The sequence below is a fragment of the Homalodisca vitripennis genome, chromosome 4 (assembly GCF_021130785.1).
Source record: "Homalodisca vitripennis isolate AUS2020 chromosome 4, UT_GWSS_2.1, whole genome shotgun sequence".
NCBI classification, from domain to species: Eukaryota; Metazoa; Arthropoda; class Insecta; order Hemiptera; family Cicadellidae; genus Homalodisca; species Homalodisca vitripennis.
Window position 1 is genome coordinate 24,968,229 of NC_060210.1, and position 22,708 is coordinate 24,990,936.

General features: G+C 41.0%; 1 protein-coding gene across 1 annotated transcript; it reads left to right on the forward strand.

Annotated features, from left to right (window-relative positions):
* Window positions 1-2,905: 2,905 nt before the first annotated feature.
* On the forward strand, window positions 2,906-17,957 carry LOC124359056 (facilitated trehalose transporter Tret1-like). Its single transcript, XM_046811460.1, has 5 exons — window positions 2,906-3,265; window positions 6,713-6,988; window positions 13,433-13,741; window positions 15,125-15,233; window positions 16,762-17,957. The coding sequence occupies exons 1-5, from the start codon at window positions 2,921-2,923 to the stop codon at window positions 17,064-17,066; spliced, it is 1,344 nt and encodes a 447-aa protein (XP_046667416.1). The 5' UTR covers window positions 2,906-2,920; the 3' UTR covers window positions 17,067-17,957.
* The last annotated feature ends 4,751 nt before the right edge of the window (window positions 17,958-22,708 follow it).

Here is a 22,708-nt window from a genome sequence, read left to right on the forward strand (position 1 = left end):
CGGATAATGGGGGTTTCGGTGCTTTTGAAACGGAAGAAGATTTCTCCAACTGATCTTTTCCCATAATTTTATGATAAGTATACACTAAAGTAACTACGTAAAATCTATCTTAACTAACAAAACAAAGTCCCTGTTCGGGCGCCAAATTGTAACGTCCATTTTCGCAAACGTAACGTAACTGACCCAGAAAGACTCAGTCGTGAAATGGGGTAAAATATTCCAGGGGTCGGGAGAAGGTAGTTAGAATCGGGAAACCCAAGGCTCAGATTGAGAGCAGAGTCAACCTAAGTGGACTCAACACGGACGCTCGGTATCATCACAGCCCAGGCTCCAAGTAGGGTATGAAGAGGAGTGAGGACAATGTAACTTGGAAATAAAAGCGTTGGGAAAGGGTCTAACAAAGGAACTAGGGTTCCGCTCGGATGTCTCTAGCGGGGACAGAGAAGGAGGCGCTGGGATATCTCTAGCGCAAGGCGAAAGGTTCCGCTTGGATTGCTCTAGCGGGCGAGGGGATAGAGGCGCTCGGATTTCTCTAGCGCAGGACGAAAGGTTCCGCTTGGATTTCTCTAGCGGGTAAAGACGAAGAGGCGCTGGGATTTCTCTAGCGCAGGGCGAAAGGTTCCGCTTGGATTGCTCTAGCGGGCGAGGGGATAGAGGCGCTCGGATTTCTCTAGCGCAGGACAAAAGGTTCCGCTTGGATCACTCTAGCGGGGAAAGACGAAGAGGCGCTGGGATTTCTCTAGCGCAAGGCGAAAGGTTCCGCTTGGATTGCTCTAGCGGGCGAGGGGATAGAGGCGCTGGGATTTCTCTAGCGCAGGGCGAAAGGTTCCGCTTGGATCGCTCTAGCGGGGAAAGACGAAGAGGCGCTGGGATTTCTCTAGCGCAGGGCGAAAGGTTCCGCATGGATTGCTCTAGCGGGCGAGAGGATAGAGGCGCTCGGATTTCTCTAGCGCAGGAAGAAAGGTTCCGCTTGGATCGCTCTAGCGGGGAAAGACGAAGAGGCGCTGGGATTTCTCTAGCGCAAGGCGAAAGGTTCCGCTTGGATTGCTCTAGCGGGCGAGGGGATAGAGGCGCTCGGATTTCTCTAGCGCAGGACAAAAGGTTCCGCTTGGATCACTCTAGCGGGGAAAGACGAAGAGGCGCTGGGATTTCTCTAGCGCAAGGCGAAAGGTTCCGCTTGGATTGCTCTAGCGGGGAAAGACGAAGAGGCGCTGGGATTTCTCTAGCGCAGGGCGAAAGGTTCCGCTTGGATCGCTCTAGCGGGGAAAGACGAAGAGGCGCTGGGATTTCTCTAGCGCAGGGCGAAAGGTTCCGCTTGGATTGCTCTAGCGGGCGAGGGGATAGAGGCGCTCGGATTTCTCTAGCGCAGGACGAAAGGTTCTGCTTGGATTGCTCTAGCGGGCGAGGGGATAGAGGCGATGGGATTTCTCTAGCGCAGGGCGAAAGGTTCCGCTTGGATTGCTCTAGCGGGCGAGGGGATAGAGGCGCCCGGATTTCTCTAGCGCAGGATGAAAGGTTCCGCTTGGATCGCTCTAGCGGGGAAAGATAAAGAGGCGCTGGGATTTCTCTAGCGCAGGACGAAAGGTTCCGCTTGGATTGCTCTAGCGGGGAAAGACGAAGAGGCGCTTATCTTACCTGATAGTGGCGAAGCGTGGTCGGTCTCGGAGATCTTCCTGCGGTGGTCTCCCTGGAACGAATGAGAGCTGTGCTGGTGATCGGCTCCCTTATATAGCAGCCAGGTTGGCGCATGCGCAGAACCCCCAATATTGTCAGTCGGCTCCCAGCTGCGGTGCCGGCAACATCTCTCCGTAGGGTTATATGGTCTGCTTGTTCCAACCTGTTTGAAATGGCGACGCTGCCGTTTCTTAATACCCGACCGTATTCTTTATTGCAGGGATGGAGTCGTTAGGGGTCCGTCGGCATAGGGAAAAAGTGCCGACTTGTATAAAGCGGCGCTGCAGGACGTATGGGAGGTAGGAATTAGGTGGGCATGTAGGAGTGTTTAGGAGAGGGTCAGGTTTATGGGGAAAGACGCGGAAGGTGATAAGGTAACGGGAAGTTTCATCGGCGGCGCAGGGTAGGGTCAAGTGACGGAGGGGCCGGACTGATCGTGGGGAAGCAGGACAGGGTTTATTGTAACGTCGGAAAGCGAAGGACATAGGAATTATAGGAGCAAGTGTGTATAGGACGACGCCGACTACCTGAAGGCGACGCCCAAAGCGGATAAGTAGGACACGAGGATAGGAAACGTATAATGGTAAGCGGAAACCTGGATAACCGCTAGGGTGCGGGCAAAGGTCAGGGTAAAAGAGGTACGTGGAACTAGGGCACGACGCAGGGGAAATTAGGACGACGCTGGTTGTTTACGGATAGGAGGGGAGTAGAGGAGATGTTTTAGGTGTAGCGGAAATAAGGATTTATTGGCGGAAAGAAAACGAAGGGTGTAGGGCTAGACGTAGGGCCGTGGGAGGAGACGCTAAGATAAGATAAGTTAGGAACAACAGGAAGTCGGTAATAGCGGAAGGCGGAAAATAAAAAGGTCAAGGGCAATAAGAGAACTGCACTTTGGTAAACAGGGTTTCTATTAGAAAGGGTGAGGATTAAGGACGGGGACAAATAAGGGTCGTTACAGTTTAGAAGCCACTGATCCTATGTCTCTATGACCGACAGGTATCATAACAACACGTATTTTCTCATAGTCTGTATATATTTAAAAGATATATTGTTCTGAAGTGATTTAGGCCCAAAATAAAAATTATATATCTTAGCTGTAATTTGTAATTGGTTATATAATTTACGTAACGAATGTTTTAAGTTAATGTTTTCTGTTTGGAAAGTAGTTAGATTTTTAATAACTGTATATATTGTATGTTTACTCTATTGCCTATTAGTAACAGTAGTTAGTATCAGTAAGATAACAATGAACACTATTACAGTAAACATCGGCTATTTGATTCTTGGGACGACGTTCAGCTGGTCCTCGCCGATGCTGATGAAGCTGCAACTGTCCAACGCCGACGCTAGCACAGTAGCCTCGACAATCTCTCTGGGAGGAATGCTTGGACCCTTCGTCTCGGGCGTTGTGTTGGACAGGTTGGGCCGCAAGGGCACCACGGCACTCTCTGTAGGATTGGTCACCGCATCCTACTTGCTTCTCACCGTAGGTGGAAGTATCCTCGTCTTGGCAGCAGGGAGGTTCTTGGCTGGGATCTCCTTTGGCATTATCTTCTCAGCTGTACCCATGTACATCGCCGAGATCTCCGAGGTGATCTAATCATAAATAGACTACTTATGAGTGTGCTGAACTAACTCATGAATCTACGCCTTTTGATTTTCAAAACATTATTGTGTTAAAATGATAAAACATAAATATTACTAGGAACAAATATTATGATTCTTGACTTCACATTCAATTTAAAATTAAATGGGTTCTGACTGTGCTATCCAAAACATGTTATAAACTCAGGTCTACTGTATTTATGGTTTCCTTCATTTGTTTCTTTTATTACAGTTTAAAGGTAGATATTTGCAGATGTGCGCATAAAATAATTCATTGAATTCGCCTTATATCACCCTAAATTATCAAACTGCATTGATTATTACTATATTATGTCATTCTTTGTTTAAAATCTATTATTGACTATTGATATTTGAAAGGATAGTATAATTTCGTTACATTTGCTATTGTCGTATGTTACAAAGAAGTTAATCCTACATTTCCGCTTATCTCGGTGACTTCGTGAAGTCAATAGCTTCACATTTGTCAACGTTGACCTTGATCCGCCACTTGGTTAACCAGGGCGCCAACAGATCGCTGTCGATCAGCTGTCGTTGGACGTAGACTCTGGCTGGTGAAGGTGGCCGTGAGAAACGCGTTGTCGGCGTACAGGGACAGGTAGACTCTCGGAGTGTCTAGAATATTGTTGGTGTATACACGTTCAGGAGCAGGCCAAGCACTAACCCTTGTGGTACACCAGAGGAAACTGGTTGAGATGTAGAGAATGAGATGTAGTTCTGATGTTGAAGATAGCTGCGGATTAGCCTAAACATTCTGCCAGGCTGCGGGAACTATCAGTTTGTATAGATAGATTGTATAGCCCTCGTGCCACACTCTGTCGAAGGCTTTGCTGACGTCTACCAGGACCGACGTGGAGTGATGAGGCTGAGTACTCCGGCAATGAGGCTGAGTACTCTGCGTATGGTCGAGTGTCCAATCCAAAAGCCGAACTGTTCTGTCCTGATATAAGTGAAGAACTCATTGGTAAATATCGCCAATATGATATTTTCGAAGATCTCTGAGAGCATCGGCAGCAGGAAGATCAGTTTGTGGTTCTCCGGGAAAAGAGGGTCATGAGGACCATTGCCGGACTTGGGGGTCATGATCACCTTAGCATTCTTCCAGGAGGTCGGGAAGTGTGCAAGACGTATGCGCGAGTTCAATGTGCAAGTGATGGTGACAATGATCCAAGCCGGTAGGTTTTTCAGTGTTAGTGTTCCCAAGAAGTCCGGGCAAGGAGTTTTCTTCGGGCGAAGGCGTTGAAGGTGAACTTATACCTCATGTGTGGTTACAGCAGGCAGTATGTCGTTTTCGTCAGGTTCGTAGCCCTCCAGGAGATCTTCAATCATCTGGCAGGTGTCCTTGTCGTAGACGTCTGCGTGTTGTGAGAATTGATCTTTCATTGTGTCGGCGAAGGTTTCCGCTCGGTCACTTCCAAACGATGGCCATGAGTTGGTGATTGGTCATCTTCTCCCCTCGGAGAGCTTTGGAAATTTTTTAAATGGCGCCTACAGCGGCAACGGCGCCGTCAGCTTCATGCTCTACGAAGACGTGCTAAGTAGACGCTCTGTGTTCTGCCAAGGTACGGGAGCATTTACTGGCCTAGCAATTTAAGAGTTGCTTGGCGTGGGGACAACATGTTAGCTGCTACTCCCTTCTACGAGGCAGACGTATCTCCTCTCTCAGATTCTCAGGTAGAGGTGGAGGTGAGGTCCTTCCGTGAGAACGTGGACGAGATCTTTACCGCTTCCTGGAGGGTGTTGGTTATGTCTAGTACTTGTTGGTCTAGCTGGTCTGGCTATTTGGCGGGGGTTGGTAACAGCCAGGATCTGTCAGTGAGTTAGTTTGCTTATTTGTTCCAGTTGAACTAGGTGTTGCGCGTCGGAGGGTAGGCTGGCGCTCCATCTTCTAGCAGCTCAAAGATCACTGGCACGTGGTCTGACGAGAGGTCTGACACGGCAAATGCCTCAACGTGTCCAGCGAGTGAACCAGCTAGACCGATTTCAGGAATGTCTGGTAGGAACCGACCTTCAAGGGACGCTCGTTGGACATCGCGAACGTGTCGGAACTCAATCTTCTGTTAACTTGTTACCTGCAGGTAACGCTGTAGAATCCTGAAGTGGGCCACTGTCGTTGTCTTCAGTAGCAGTGTCCTGGCCATGCACACCGCCTCGAGGTTGCTACCCATGAGCTGCTGCAGAGTCACTGCGTGGCTGGTCCACCCTTTTGGGACGACCAGAATAACGGGCGGGATGCGTGGATCACTCTCCACCTCCATTCCCGGGTCGTCTTGGTCGCAGACCTCCGGCTGTTCGGGGGAAGTGCCGAAACCGTGGTCGCTTGTCTCTTCCGCAGGGACGCCACGGACTGGAGCAGGTTCTCCTGAAAACTGTTCTCCTCATCATAACAGGGTTTCGGAGTATTCCGGACTTCAGCCGGGCCCCGTAATCCCGTCCCCGGTGGTATGTTGTTACTGAGCTGGGCAGAAAGGTTGTTTCGGGTGGGGTGAAGTCTATGAACATCTCTGTAGGTAGTGCGCCTAGCGACTCTGGATGGTCACTAGCGACTCAGGGAATGTCCCAGGAGGAGCGGAGTTCATAGGTCGGGCTTCTACGAAAAATTTCACAGTTGGATGTTAGTGGCCTTTAGAAAGATCTTTCTGAGCGACGAAACGGCTCTGCTTCTTGAACGTTGCGTTACCAGAGCCGGCCTGTCACCAGGGTCTGGCGGAGCAGGCTCCCCGAAGTTCACTAAAGATCTTGGTGTAGGTCAAGTTTTCCACTAGGAGAGCAGGAGATGTTCACTTGTCAGTCTCAGGAAGGAATGGCGTGGCGAGGGTGGAATAAAGGACAGCCGCCTGAGACCCTATGCTTTTGTGCTTAACTTCAATCTCATGGAGTGTCAAACAATTGTATTGATTGAGGTTTTTTATTGTATAAACCTTTTTAGGTTGCCTAATTATGTTTTTAAGTATTGTTACCCAGGGAAAATGTGAGGATTAAAAAATATGAAATAATTTATAATGGATATGTTTTAAATTCCTTATCACTGCTAGTCTAAAAACTCGTTATATGAAATGGTTAAAAATGCCATCATAATACACTGAGAGGAGAATTTTTCAAACGCAAACTTTCTGAGGTTTTATACAAAAAATTAGCACATCAACCACTAAGTGAACATAACGTTATGGTTAACCCACTTTGACTACTAGTATGAAAACAAAGTTAATTTAGAAGCCTAAACCTATTTTAACAATCAAACAAACCTTAACCAATAAAGTTTGTCCACGTCATATATTGTTTTTACAACTTTATATTTGAAATATAGAGCAGGTCTACGATAAACTCTCAATGTCTTGTAAACAGCATACACTCCATAAAGCTTAATTTAATAGTTAATCTGTACGAATTCACTAACTATATTTAAAAACTGCAGGACTCTGTTCGAGGTGTTCTTAATACCATAAGTATGATCTCGATCGCGTCAGGAAGTCTTGTGATGTTTGCTGTCGGTCCGCTGGTCAGCTACGAACTTATCCACTACATGATGCTTGGCCTCTGTGTTCTCTTCTTCTTGCTCTTCCCTATCCTGCCGGAGTCTCCCTACTATCTGACCAAGACGAACCAGACCAAAAGAGCAACAGACGTCCTCTCTTGGCTTCGGGAGGGCAGGACAGCATCTTGCGTCGAGAAGGAGATTCAATTTATAAAGGTAACGTGTATTAACCAAAGTTATAGTTGGTCTACTATACGTACATTTCTTAATATATATTTAAAATTTTTAAATCTTTCATGTAGTCACGAAATAGCATATAATAGTGCTGAGTTATGACGAGCTAAATCAGACAAGGCAGACAGAAGAAGAGAATTATTCGAAGAGAATATTAATACAAGTGTTAATAAATACTATTATTTATTCATTATTGGTTTTTGCCACCAAATAAAAATATTTCTAGACTCATTACATACGAGAGTCTATATAAAGTTACGTTAGGAGAAGCTATACAGTAAAAAGTACTTATTTAATTTTAAATATTACTCCGGTGCAGTCGGAAAGTATTTCACGTTTGGGTGTTATATTGAAATATCAAACTGAATTAGGATGTATTATCAGTTTTACAGGTTAATGGTATGTGAATGTTGAGGTACCTCCAGTTCACCTACCGCTTAGTCCAGTGTTTGAGATCTGACGCTGCCACATACTTGGCTACTGGTATATGCAGTCATCATCGCCTGAAGAAATATTTGTTTAAGTCGGTAAAGAAGCTAGAAATGGACCCTTTACATCGCTTCAACATCAAAGATACCTAGACAATAAATTTAGTGTAATGTAGGTGAAGAGGTGTTCTCATTGTCTCATCAGTTGCACAATACAGGGCACTAGTATTTTTTAAGTGCGATATCTAAGTATTTGGAACAACCGAGTTTTCAAGATATACCAGAATACCTCTCCAGGAGTGAAGTCTGTGACAGTGTCATATCTAAGTACTTGGAACAACCGAGTTTTCAAGATATACCAGAATACCTCTCCAGCAGTGAAGTCTGTGACAGTGTCATATCTAAGTACTCGGAACAACCGAGTTTTCTAGATATACCAGAATACCTCTCCAGGAGTGAAAAGTCTGTGACAGTGTCATATCTAAGTATTCGGAACAACAGAGTTTTTCTAGATATAACAGAATACCTCTCCAGGAGTGAAGTCTGTGACAATGTCATATCTAAGTATTCGGAACAACCGAGTTTTCTAGATATACCAGAATACCTCTCCAGGAGTCGAAGTCTGTGACACTGTCATATCTATGTATTCGGAACAACAGAGTTTTCTAGATATACCAGAATACCCTCTCCAGGAGTGAAGTCTGGTGACAGTGTCCATATCTAAGTACTACGGAACAAACCGAGTTTTCTAGATATACCAGAATACCTCTCCAGGAGTGAAAGTCTGTGACAGTGTCATATCTAAGTACTCAGAACAAACCGAGTTTTCTAGATATACCAGAATACCTCTCCAGGAGTGAAAGTCTGAACCCCCCCATATTTTTTCCCTTCCCACCCCCCCCCCCCCCCCTCCTTTTTCCCCCCCCCCCCCCCTTGACAGTGTCATATCTAAGTTACTTCGGAACAACCGAGTTTTCTAGATATACCAGAATAACCTCTCCAGGAGTGAAGTCCTGTGACAGTGTCATTATCTAAGTACTCGGAACAACCGAGTTTTCTAGATATACCAGAATACCTCTCCAGGAGTGAAGTCTGTGACAGATGTCATATCTAAGTACTCGAACAACCGAGTTTTCTAGATATACCAGTATACCTCTCCAGGGAGTGTAGTCTGTGACAGTGTCATATCTTAAGTACTCGGAACAACCGAGTTTTCATCTAGATATACCAGAATACCTCTCCAGAGAGTGAAGTCTGTGACCAGTGTCATATCTAAGTACTTGGAACAACCGAGTTTTTCTAGATATACCAGAATACCTCTCCAGGAGTGAAGTCTGTGACAGTGTCATATCTAAGTACTCGAACAACCGAGTTTTCTAGATATACCGGAATACCCTCTCCAGGAGTGAAGTCTGTGGACATGTCATTATCTAAGTAGCTCGGAACAACGAGTTTTTCTAGATATACCAGAATACTCTCCAGGAGTGAAGGTCTGTGACAGTGTTCATATCTAAGTACTCGGAACAACCGAGTTTGGTAGATATACCAGAAGACCTCTCCAGGAGTGAAGTCCCTGTGACAGTGTCATATCTAAAGTAATCAGGAACAACCGAGTTTTCTAGATATACCAGGAATACCCTCTCCAGGAGTGAAGTCTGTGGACCAGTGTCATAACCTAAGTAGCTCGGAACAACCGAGTTTTCTAGATATACCGGAATACCTCTCCAGGAGTGAAGTCTGTGACAGTGTCATATCTAAGTACTCGGGACAAACCGAGTTTTCTAGATATACCAGAATACCTCATCCAGGAGTGAAGTGTCTGTGACAGTGTCATATCTTAAGTACTCGGAACAACGAGTTTTTCTAGATATACCGGAATACCTCTCCAGGAGTGAAGTCCTGTGACAGTGTCATATCTAAGTACTCGGAACAACCGAGTTTTTCTAGATATACCCGGAATACCTCTCCAGAGTGAAGTCTGTGACAGTGTCATATCTAAGGTACTCGGAACAACCGATTTTCTAGATATACCGGAATACCTCTCCAGGAGTGAAGTCTGTGACAGTGGTCAATATCTAAGTACTACTCGGAACAACCGAGTTTTCTAGATATACCGGATATACCTCTCCAGGAGTGAAAGTCTGTGACAGTGTCATATCTAAGTACTCTCGGAAAACAACCGAGATTTTCTAGAATATACCGGAATACCTCTCCAGGAGTGAAGTCTGTGACAGTGTCATATCTAAGTACTCGAAACAACCGAGTTTTCTAGATATACCAGAATACTTCTCCAGGAGTGAAGTCTGTGACAGGGGGTGTCATATCTTAAGTACTCGGAACAAAAACCGAGTTTTCTTTCAAGATATACCAGAAATACCTCTCCAGGAGTGAAGTCTGTGACAGTGTCATATCTAAGTACTCGGAACAACAGAGTTTTCTAGATATACCAGAATACCTCTCCAGGAGTGAAGTCTGTGACTGTGGTCATATCTAGTAATTACTGGAACAACCGAGTTTTCTAGATATACCAGAATACCTCTCCAGGAGTGAAGTCTGTGGACAGTGTCATTTCTAATGGTACTCGGAAACAACCGAGTTTTCTAGATATACCAGAATACCTCTCCAGGTGTGAAGTCTGTGACAGTGGTCATATCTAAGTACTCGGAACAACCGAGTTTTCTAGATATACCAGAATACCTCTCCAGGAGTGAAGTCTGTGACAGTGTCATATCATAAGTTAACTCGGAACAACCGAGTTTTTATAGATATACCGGAATACCTCTCCAGGAGTGAAGTCTGTGACAGTGGGGTCATATCTAAGTACACTCGAACAACCGAGTTTTCTAGATATACCGGAATACCTCTCCAGGGTGTGAAGTCTGTGACAGTGTCATAACTAAGTACTCGGGACAACCGAGTTTTCTAGATATACCAGAATACCTCTCCAGGAGTGAAGGTCTGTGACAGTGTCATATCTAAGTACTCCGGAACAACCGAGTTTTTAGATATACCGGAATACCTCTCCAGGAGTGAAGTCTGTGACAGTGTCATAATCTAAGTACTCGGAACAACCGAGTTTTTCTAGATATATACCGGGAATACCTCTCCAGGAGTGAAGTCTGTGACAGTGTACATATCTAAGTACTCGGAACAACCGAGTTTTTCTAGATATACCGGAATACCTCTCCAAGGAACATATAACACACGATTGAAGTCTGTGACAGTATCATATCTAAGTACTCGAACAACCGAGTTTTCTAGATATACCCGGAATACCTCTCCAGGTGTGAAGTCTGTGACAGTGTCTTATCTAAGATACTCGGAACAAACCGAGTTTTCTAGATATACCCGACCAGAATACATCTCCAGGGAGTGAAGTCTGTGACAGGTCATATTTAAGTACTAGGGAATCAACACGAGTATTCTAGATATACCAGTAATCACTTTCTCAGGAGTGAAGTCTGTGACAGTGGCATATCTAAGTATTCGGAACAAACCAGTGTTTTCATAGATATTACAGAATTCCTCTCAGGAGTGATGAAGTCTGTGACTGTGTCATACCTAAGTATTCGGAACAACCGAGTTTTCTAGATATACCAGAATACCTCTCCAGGAGTGAAGTCTGGTGACAATGTCATATCTAAGTATTCGGAACAACCGGAGTTTTCTAGATATAACCCAGAATACCTCTCCAGGAGTGAAGTCCTGTGACAGTGTCATAGCTAAGTACTCGGAACATACCGAGTTTTCTAGATATACCAGAATACCTCTCCAGGAGTGAAGTCTGTGACAGTGTCATATCTAAGTACTCGGAACAACCGAGTTTTCTAGATATACCAGAATACTTCTCCAGGAGTGAAGTCTGTGACAGTGTCATATCTCAGATGCTACGATGGGCGGAATGTGAAGTAGATCTAAACTCAACAATCCCATCGAATCACCTCTCCATAACTATAGTTGTGTTAAGTGTAGAAAACTGATGGTACCACGGCTCTAATGGTTGATATATTATTAAAATCGTAACACTTTAAAAATTTTATATTACCTTGAAAGTTTATAATGTTTTCAGAATACCTTATTTTATATTGAGAACTATCTCCATGGCTGCGTACGCTAAAAGTATATAAGGGAACGTTCAAAGATGTACCAAGCCTGTTGCTATGTCTCGGACTCATTTAACCCTATCAAAATATAAATATGTCATAGTACACGTCATGTTAACATATGAACAAATAGTATTTATTGGAGCACTTTGTTTAAAGTTCATTGTAACGATGAATAATTAGATAGAACAAATTAAAAGCATTCTCCCTCGTTGGCAAAAAACTTACTGAAGGAATTATGTCTACTTTTATGTAAATATATATATTATTAAAATCGTAACACTTTAAAAAATTTATATTACCTTGAAAGTTTATAATGTTTTCAGAATACCTTATTTTATATTGAGAACTATCTCCATGGCTGCGTACGCTAAAAGTATATAAGGGAACGTTCAAAGATGTACCAAGCCTGTTGCTATGTCTCGGACTCATTTAACCCTATCAAAATATAAATATGTCATAGTACACGTCATGTTAACAAATAGTATTTATTGGAGCACTTTTTTTAAAGTTCATTGTAACGATGAATAATGAGATAGAACAAATTAAAAGCATTCTCCCTCGTTGGCAAAAAACTTACTGAAGGAATTATGTCTACTTTTATGTAAATATAACATAAACGATATATATGATTACTTCAATTTAAATCTTCATTACCTCATGTATTTTTGTAACTATTATGCCTAGCACTTTAGACTGAGAGTGTAAGAATGGTAATGCACATTAATAGTGATGTTAATGAATACATAGATTCTCGGGTCTATCTAAATACTACCCATACATGTCCATTGATACTGAGAGTGTAAGAATGGCAATGCACATTAATAGTGATGTTAATGATTTACATAGATTCTCGGGTCTATCTAAATACTGCCCATACATGTCCATTGATACTGAGAGTGTAAAAATGGTAATGCACATTAATAGTGATGTTAATGATTACATAGATTCTCGGGTCTATCTAAATACTGCCCATACATGTCCATTGATACTGAGAGTGTAAGAATGGTAATGCACATTAATAGTGATGTAAATGATTACATAGATTCTCGGGTCTATCTAAATACTGCCCATACATGTCCTTGTCCATTGATACTGAGAGTGTAAGAATGGTAATGCACTTTAATAGTGATGTTAATGATTACATAGATTCTCGGGTCTATCTAAATACTACCCATACATGTCCATTGATACTGAGAGTGTAAGAATGGTAATGCACATTAATAGTGATGTTTAATGATGATTACATAGATTCTCGGGTCTATCTAAATACTACCCATACATGTCCATTGATACTGAGAGTGTAAGAATGGTAATGCACATTAATAGTGAATGTTAATGATTACATAGATTCTCGGGTCTATCTAAATACTACCCATACATGTCCATTGATACTGAGAGTGTAGGAATGGTAATGCACATTAATAGTGATGTTAATGATTACATAGATTCTCGGGTCTATCTAAATACTGCCCATACATGTCCATTGATACTGAAATTCTAATACTGTCAATATTTTGGGAACTACAAGCAAATCATTTCAAACTTTTGGAGGATTTTAAGTCAAAAAGACTTATTCAAAATTTCACTTCTTCTGCTATTTAAAATTACATCAATTATAATTTCAAAGTTTTCAAAACACGTTCACATCGACTAACGCAACCAGTATCTGAAGCTTCACTACCTGTTAGGACATGTTCTTTGAATTCCATTTTATTAGTTAAAATGAACGTGTTAATAAATTAAAAAACACGTTCCAATTCATTTTGTTATATTAGGGCATCTTTTGATACTTAACATTTATTACCTAATTACTTCATTAAAACTGGTTATATTATGGTTTACATAGAAATATTTACAATGACGCGTCTTCCATGACCACTGGATACTTTCAGAAAACAATAATGGAGCAAGAAGAGCAGAAGGGCTCGGTGATGACACTGTTCGCCTTACCTGGGAACCGCCGAGCCTTCACGATCTGCTGCACGTTGGTCTCCTTGCAGCAACTCACTGGCATCACGATGATACTCTTCTATCTACAGAAGATCTTCGAGATGACAGGAACAGCCATCTCCAGCAGCACTTGCTCCGTTATAGTCGGCATCACAAAGTTTGGGGCGGCATTCCTGTGTCCTGTGGGCGTCAAGTACTTCGGCTACAAAACACCGATGATGGCTTCGATCTTCGGTTCAGCTCTTGGAATGGTAATAACAAACTGATATCTTTGGGTATATATACCTTCCAGCAAATCACCTTTAAATCAAAAAATTGTAAGTTCCTAGAACATATAAACGTTTATTTAAAACCGTATCAAATCTACTTGTTTCACCGGAGGGAGGTTTATTATGGTTTCCGGTACTTTTGTATTATCCGGAGTTCATTATAATATTTAGAAGTTTTTCTTACCGTGGACCTAAAAGTAACCTAAATTGAAGCTCAGACCAAGTGAGTACTCGTAGAGGTTAAGTTTAACTTGGTACTAATAACATATTTATCATAACCTAATCTGAACCTGCTTATATCGCGTACTTAGAAGCAGATAGGGCCAGATTGGTCTACTTCTCGCCCATATTACTTCCTCCTGAGAGGTAGAAAACCTGCTTATATCGCGTACTTAGAAGCAGATAGGGCCAGATTGGTCTACTTCTCGCCCATATTACTTCCTCCTGGGAGGTAGAAAACCTGCTTATATCGCGTACTTAGAAGCAGATAGGGCCAGATTGGTCTACTTCTCGCCCATATTACTTCCTCCTGGGAGGTAGAAAACCTGCTTATATCGCGTACTTAGAAGCAGATAGGGCCAGATTGGCCTACTTCTCGCCCATATTACTTCCTCCCGGGAGGTAGAAAACCTGCTTATATCGCGTACTTAGAAGCAGATAGGGCCAGATTGGCCTACTTCTCGCCCATATTACTTCCTCCTGGGAGGTAGAAAACCTGCTTATATCGCGTACTTAGAAGCAGATAGGGCCAGATTGGCCTACTTCTCGCCCATATTACTTCCTCCTGGGAGGTAGAAAACCTGCTTATATCGCGTACTTAGAAGCAGATAGGGCCAGATTGGTCTACTTCTCGCCCATATTACTTCCTCCTGAGAGGTAGAAAACCTGCTTATATCGCGTACTTAGAAGCAGATAGGGCCAGATTGGTCTACTTCTCGCCCATATTACTTCCTCCTGAGAGGTAGAAAACCTGCTTATATCGCGTACTTAGAAGCAGATAGGGCCAGATTGGTCTACTTCTCGCCCATATTACTTCCTCCTGGGAGGTAGAAAACCTGCTTATATCGCGTACTTAGAAGCAGATAGGGCCAGATTGGTCTACTTCTCGCCCATATTACTTCCTCCTGAGAGGTAGAAAACAAGAACCGATCATCATAATGTCAAGTAATTCTTACAATAAAGTATGTTCTTTCTAATAATTTAGTTTTTATAGGTCTCCAGTAAATTCTTCCAAAAATAGTTGCTTCCAGATTATAACAAACTACCTGGTCAGTGTATATTTGAAAAATATACAAATTCTGAACTATTTGTTGGCAGTTAGTTAGTTATATATTTCAAGAATAGTTATTTGTGTTAAACTTTCAGGGAGGTCTAAGTGTATTCTTCTTCTTGCAATCCTACAATGTCGACATCAGTTCACTTAGTTGGCTACCCCTCCTCAGCGTCATCACTTACATTCTATCTTTCATATCAGGTGAGTGTGTTACCCCATACTTAAGGGTTGAATGTTTTTTTAAACATTTAGTGTTTTCCTCGCTGTGAACTAAGAACTAAAAGTTAAGCAACAGAAATAATAACATATCGCTATAGAGAAGCCTTTGTGGCACCCATACTTTTCTCTTTTGCGATATACTGTAATGAATTTTTTTTAGTTTGGAGAATGACTCCTCTTAGAAGCCTAGCGTTTACTAAATTACAGATTACTTTATTTAATTATATTATTAATATACTTTGTAAATTGACAATTCATAAAAAATAATACACTTTCAAATTTCGTGGTTACGTATAGAAATGTAAAAATGGATTACAACTATCCATTACGGCCGACAAACATGGTAAATACACTGATAGATATTTGGACTTTAAAAACCTTTACAGTGCACACATAAAAAGTGTGGCATAGTTACTCTGTAGCATAAATAAAACAGAAACAGACATATTTTCAATTTGCATTCTATTACTTAATTATGGTAAGCATAAGGTTGAGTTTCATTATTTAAATTGGATATTTACCCAAACCCAAAATCAAAAATTGTCTTGAAAAACCTGTGTTCAACTTACGGAACTTCACACATTAATTTTACTTTAGTTTGTTTTGTTGTTTAAAGACTGTTTTATTTCATTACATCTTCAGTTAATATGTATGGTTCATTACTGATTGTAATTGTATAATTAACAATCTAAAACTATACAGCAGCAAAAACATACTGAGATTTTCTGAATAGTTTTATTAATACTCTTTTATGGAAAATTACATTTTATTATGTTGATACGCGTATTTCAAAAACAGGAAATTACAATATTGATTAATCAGCATAATAGAATGAACAATGATTATTGAAATGTAAACTAAGAACTATTTCCTATTTACAAAGAATATCTAAGGGCCAATAGTGGGTTTACTTACTCATTTTTTCATTTTAAGTTTAACTATCGTTTTGTGTTACAAAAAGAAGAATGAACACATATCATCAAAATTATAGTTTTCTATTAAAAGTACAAATAGAGTATAAAAATCATGTCCCTATACTAAGTCACGTGGTAACGCACACTAACTCATATTATGCATCAGAGAGCATTACGAGTAAATTAGCTCGAACTGTCTAACTTAAACACGAAAAATGTTTTATAGCTACCTCTCAGTCATTTTAAGTTAAAACGAAGCTAGCTCAAATTTGATTTTTATGTGTGTTTTATCGCACCAATTTTTGATATATACACATCCGGTTGACTACAAGACGATTAGGGTGGTACGGACATCTAGATCTCGCTACGGTGAGCAAGTTACAATATTTGTAGTCGCTGCTGTACACAGGTCGTATTGAACATTGGTGTAAAGTATCTACACAATCGTCCACTTTCTAATTATAATTATTATTCAAGACTTTATACTTAGCCAAGTCTGCTAGTCAAATATTGTTCAATCAACGCTGGTGGCGAAATGTATTATATGTATAAATATGTACTATTGACATGTATAATTAACGTAATTAACGTTCCAGGATTTGGCAACATCCCGTGGGCATTGACAGGAGAGCTGTTCCCCAGCAACGTGAAGTCCATAGCGACATGCCTCATTACTGCCTTGAGTTCCATACTGATGTTTGCAACGGGAAAACTGTTCCCCGACCTCATCCAACTGATCGGTACAGACTGTCTGTTCCTCGCGTGCTCTGTGTTCTGCGGCATCTCCCTGGCTTACGTCGCAGTCTGTGTGGAGGAGACGAGTGGCCTGTCCCTCGTGCAGATCCAGGAACTACTCTCTGGCAAGAAAAGGGAAGATCTGCTACTGGAGCAGCCGAAATGATTTATAAATCGGGGTATTCTGGAACGTTTAGGATAATAGACGAAAAAGTAATGAAATATTTATAACTAATGATGAAAACATTGATTTAGTATAGTACAACGAGTGCTAGGGAAATCAAGCCGTAATATTTTGTTTAGTCTCTCTGTGTTTCAAAAGTTGTGTTGAAATCCTACTCTAAATGTAAAGAAAACTAAACTCGAGACCTCAAAATGTACAGATTCATTTTTCAATGTTCAACGTTACAAAGAAACGGCTTGATACTTTTGACATCAATACCAGAACTCGCCGCTCGGAAACTGTGTTCTTTAAGCACTCTTGAAATCCAAATAGTATTACACATTTTTAACAAGCCAAGTACAGCTTCCTATCCATATATCTATTAGAATGCAGAGATCCGGATCTGGTGTTGTAGAGTGTGGTAAAATATTATTTTACCTTATATTACCATATACTATATTACCTCAGACCCAAAAGACAATCTCGGCCACCTCTCCAATGACGTTTCTAATGGAAATTGTGAGTTTCCATACCCGATTTCGACTCAGAAAGTCTGATAATTTTTAATTTTGGAGCCTAGATGAATTGTTAGCCATTTAGAAATTTCTATTCGTCGTACTTCTTTAGACAAGCTCTAACAAATTTTTCTTTTTATAACACTTCCTTAGAGACGAGCTCTACTTCCGGTTCACGAATAACACCAGAGGTGCATACAGGTGATGTGTCCAATAACTATCAGCACGATGACTCGATACACTAGAATTAAAACATACGTAGGCCTTACGATGTATTGATTTCGACAAAAAATTGGATTTCGAAATAACAGTCTACAACAACATATTTTCTAATTTATTCAACTCCAAGAAGAACCATTAAATTATATTTTATAACAAACGAGTTTGCAATTATTTCTCATTCCACGTAGTTCCTAAGGGTCACAATGTTGTCCATGGTAAGGTAACGTTATAATTCGAAGGTTATAATTTAGAATTTATGGCCCCAACAACCTTCATGGTTTTGAGTATTGTTTTGGATGTTAGCACTGGAGGGGTAAGGGTCGCCTATTATTGAGTCCGTGAGGCGGTAAGTATAACCCATCATTGAGATGGGTTCGATCACAGAAGTATCAAAGTATCATTTTAAACCGGTCTGATAGTTTGGCGTGGACTGTGGACTTGGGTGATACATATGGGCATATAGAGATATCAACAGGGCCCTGTATGAGAAGGGATCAGCCCACCTGTCTGCCAATAGTGGGGTTTAGTTAGTCGAAATAATCAGCACTGTGTTACCAGCATTGTTCCATTACACTTGTCTGGCTAGGCTGCTCTCAATGTAAATAAAACACAACAATAAATTACGCAGTTCTTCCAACGTATTCGGAAGAAAAGCAGATTTTATGTGTGACTATATTACAATAAGAATCAAAGATTCATTCATGAGTTTTGAGGTTTAATTTGTTTAATGTTTAGTGCTATGAGATGTTAATATATTCATTTTTTTTTAACTAGTGAATGGTCAGTTTTCCATTTCACCTCCCTTGACTTGACTACTGGAGTCGACGTCCGTCTGTAGGACCAAGCAAAACAAACAGTAGAGTACCTCAACAATACTTTCCATTATGTATCTACTCTTGAACGCAGCAACGCCACCAGAGAACTGAGACGTGTGTCGACCCCTGGTAGACAACCGACCTAACCAGGTGGCGACCTTCGAAATGTATTCTCGGTCACACAATGGGTTCTTAGTTGCTTTTGTGTTGCATCAGAGACTACATGTAGCGCGCACGCACACTACTATTTTAATATAGTAATTTTTAGATGGTATTTTAGTAATTACACAGTGTGTAAATTAACTGGACTAACCCAAGTCCCTTTAAACCGCGTGATGTGAGGTGACTGGCCGTGCTGAGGAAATGCAAGGGTCAGCACTCGTCAGCACGGGTCGGCAGTCGAGTTGAGGGCTCGGAGGTAGGCGGAGGGATTGGCAATGTAGAGTGTGTGAAGTAAGTCTATTTTGGTGGAGTGAGATGCGAACACACCGGTACACATATAGTAGTTTGGGTGCGCCTACGAGTGTTTTAGTGCATTTTGAATATAGATTGGACTCAAACAAAGGAGAAACGTGAGTAATTATTTCAAGACCCTTCTCAACCACTATTCTAAATTTCCCTACGAGCTAGGGTGGTGGTGGCAGCAAAACGCTATCCCTTTTATTAACCATGAGCCTCTCTGGCTAATATCGGAGGGCTTACAGTGGTGACCAGCGGTGGGATGCGATAATTAAACCAGCAAATTATTTCAAAATGATTTCAAAACTTTAAAAGAACTCTAAAAGAAATAAAGAAGTGTACCACGTGGTTGAGAAAAATTATTAGAACATTTCAGTTTACACTCCATTATCCAAATAACTACTATTCTAAATTCATTTACAAATTAATTGCAATGTTATATTTCTAAATTTCGAGTAAATTCAACTTATATGAACGAAGATGGACTTGGATTATTAGTTCTGTGTGCTTATTACACCATGTGCAACGCCATTACACTATGAAGCGGAAGTTGGACGCCATCATCATACGTCATCATAGAACATAGAAAGGAACAAGGAGGGCATACGTCACCGGACATCCAGTGATCCAGACCGGAACTACCAACTGCCGACCACTGTCTACGCAGATGTTGTCATCTCCGTCAACGCAGTCACGATCATCCACAGCCTTCGAGATGGCAGCCCTGTCACTATTTGGTGAGCAGTGGGAACTTTGTTAAATTAAATTAAATTAAAATCATTGGCGAAACCTAAGATTAGACTACGTATTATTAGTAAAATAGTTGGTTAAATAATATGGTTCAAAAATGCTTTGGAAATAAATGGTGAATGCAGCATTGAGGCCAGGCTTTAAGCATTAAACTTCTTTATTGACAAACAGATTCAGAATTATTTAAATAAGAGAAATTAAAAGGATAACATCCTAGTATTTTATTTTGCCAAAGCCTCATGTCAGGTCGTCACCTCCAGGGCATTCAGTCCATCATGTTTTCAGCGTAAATTATAAGCAGAATAACGTGTTGATTAAAATCATTTGCTTGGAAATAGGGATATGCCAATGATTCTATATTAGCTTACTGTTCAATTTGATTGATAATTCATTAATATCTGTATTACAAAAAGAAACCCGTAGAAATTTTAATATAAGTGTAAAAGAGTATAATAGCAATAATTGTTGGAAGTAACTTGTTGCTGACTTATAAAAAGGGTAAATTTCGAATTATACTGAAACAAAGTGATATCAGTTAATGTGATTAACTATTAGAGTATATAAGTAATAGCACATAGTATATCATATAACAAATACGATTATTTAATATTATTGCAGCTGTATTGAGTCACAATTACAGTATTGATATACTTGTATATCGAGGCATTGTTAGACTATTGATCCATTGATAACTCAATACTACCGATTAGTGATTGGTATCATTTGGAAATCGAAAAACTTTATTGTTTGATTGATCCATTATCGAAAATTGAAAAAAAAAAAGGGAAAAGTTATTTTACTGAAAAATAGGGAAACTAGTTATTCACATTGTTGCTGTCAATGTCTTTTAGGGATTTCATTTAGAGCGTTTAAGTTTAACTATTGAATATCACTGATAACCTAGAGAATTGTATAGCTACTGTATTCCAAAGAGGGAAAACCAAATTTTTTTTAAATTATTAACGATGGGCACTGTACACCTAGAAGGGAAGACCGTTGAGGTCCAAGACGCCTTTGATGCCATATCGAATAAAGTGAGGTCGCTTCAAGTAACACTAGATGAAACGTTAGCCAACGCTTCTACCTCCGCGGTGAACAAAACTGAAACATCTCCGTACCTGATGGACATGACCCTTGCAGACAGCAAGCCGTCATTTGAGCTTGTCTCAAGTATAGCCCATTTACGATGGAGAGAAAGCAGATCTAGTCGCCCCCTTCTTTGACAACATCGAAGGAATTGGAGAGCTCAGCAATTGGAGTGAAGCTCAAAAACTTCAAGTTTTAAAACTTAAACTAACAGGCAGTGCTCTACAGTTTGCAAAGTCAGACGAAAAAATGTAAAAACTCAACAACTTTAGAAGAAATAAAAGCTGCTTTTATGGAAAGATTCGGCGATAGCCTACCAGATCATTACTACTCTCGAGCAATTGGCTAGCATACGACAAAACAGAGGAGAAACTATTGAGCAGTTCTCTGACGAGTAAAAAGGGTCAGTGATAAAACTCTAAGAGTTACAAACAACGCTGAAGCAAACCAAATTCTGAGAGAAGAGGGCCGATAGAAGAGCCATGGATGCCTTTGTAAGAGGATTAAATGGTGAAATAGGACGGCCAGACCAGGATCAAGTTCCCTAAAACATTCAGAGAAGCTGTAACCACGGCGATAGCTCTAAACAACTTAGAGAAAAGACCATCCGAATTTGAGGAGAAAGACAAGGCGAGTTTTTGGAACGATCACCGATACTACGTGTTACACTTGTGGGAAACCAGGCCATAAAGCCAGAGAATGCCAATCCAGGCGAGTAGATATTGTATGTTATACATGTAAGAAGAAAGGTCACAAAGAGAGGGGATTGTAGAAGTAAAAAGTGAAACAACTACCTATTATTGTGAAAATTGCCGAAAACCTGGACACACAGCAAACAATTGTTGGGGTATGAGAAATACAGCATTAGGAAGAGGCGCAGCTTAGAGGAGGAACCTTCAGGAGCAGAGGGTATCAGCATGGAGGACGTGGATCAGCTTCGAACACGTTAAACCACAACGAGGGACCCAGGCACGCCGCTGGGAAACCTCAGAAATCATTAAATCTGAACCACAACGGGACTCAGACATGGCGAAGTTGAATTTCAAAGCTGTTTGCCACTTTGACACAAGAAAATGTGAGTGAATTAATTGTACAAGGGTGCCATAGGAGGAGTGAACGGTCTCATTGTAATCGATACAGGAGCACAAGTATCACTGATCGATAGGACAATGGCTCAGAACAAGCTAACTCCAACTGAAATCCAAATACGAGGTATCACTGGTGCTGTTATGAACGTTTACGGCACTGTAACAGAGACCTTGCAACTGGAGTTACTTGATTTAAAATGTGACTTCGTAGCAGCAACAGATCTCCCTGAAGATTATATTGCTATCCTAGGATACGATGTTTTGAAACGAAAAAAGGCTGTGATTGACCTTGAGAATAAGTCTCTGAGTATTGGAAACAAGATAGCATGCAGTTTCCATGAAAGAGAATCCCTGTAACTCGAAGCAGGAGAAGTGGCATTGGCGATTGTTCAATGTTCCCAAGAAACAAGTTCAACAAACCTTAATCCACCCAAAACAAATCTGAAGGAAGAAATACCTGACATTTTAGCGTATAGTCGCACAAACATCAACGTGCCTGCCCGTTCAGAAATGCTTATTCAAGTAAAATTAAGCAAAAACAAAAAGGATCAAATGGAACAAATGGAAGGAAAAACAGTAATTACAGAACCAGCGTTAGTAAAAGTTCATGGCATCAATGTCGCTAGAAGCCTTTCAAAAGTGAATAAAGGAATGTGTTGGACCAAAAATCATAAATATCACCTCTGAAAATTTAGTGATATACAAGAATA

What these genes read in the sequence shown, in the direction of transcription:
- LOC124359056 (XM_046811460.1), top strand. Translation starts at nt 2,921, where the DNA reads ATGAACACTATTACAGTAAACATCGGCTATTTGATTCTTGGGACGACG. An exon ending in AGGAGATTCAATTTATAAAG is followed by an intron (nt 6,989 to 13,432) that starts GTAACGTGTATT and finishes GGATACTTTCAG; the next exon opens with AAAACAATAATGGAGCAAGA. An exon ending in CATTCTATCTTTCATATCAG is followed by an intron (nt 15,234 to 16,761) that starts GTGAGTGTGTTA and finishes TTAACGTTCCAG; the next exon opens with GATTTGGCAACATCCCGTGG.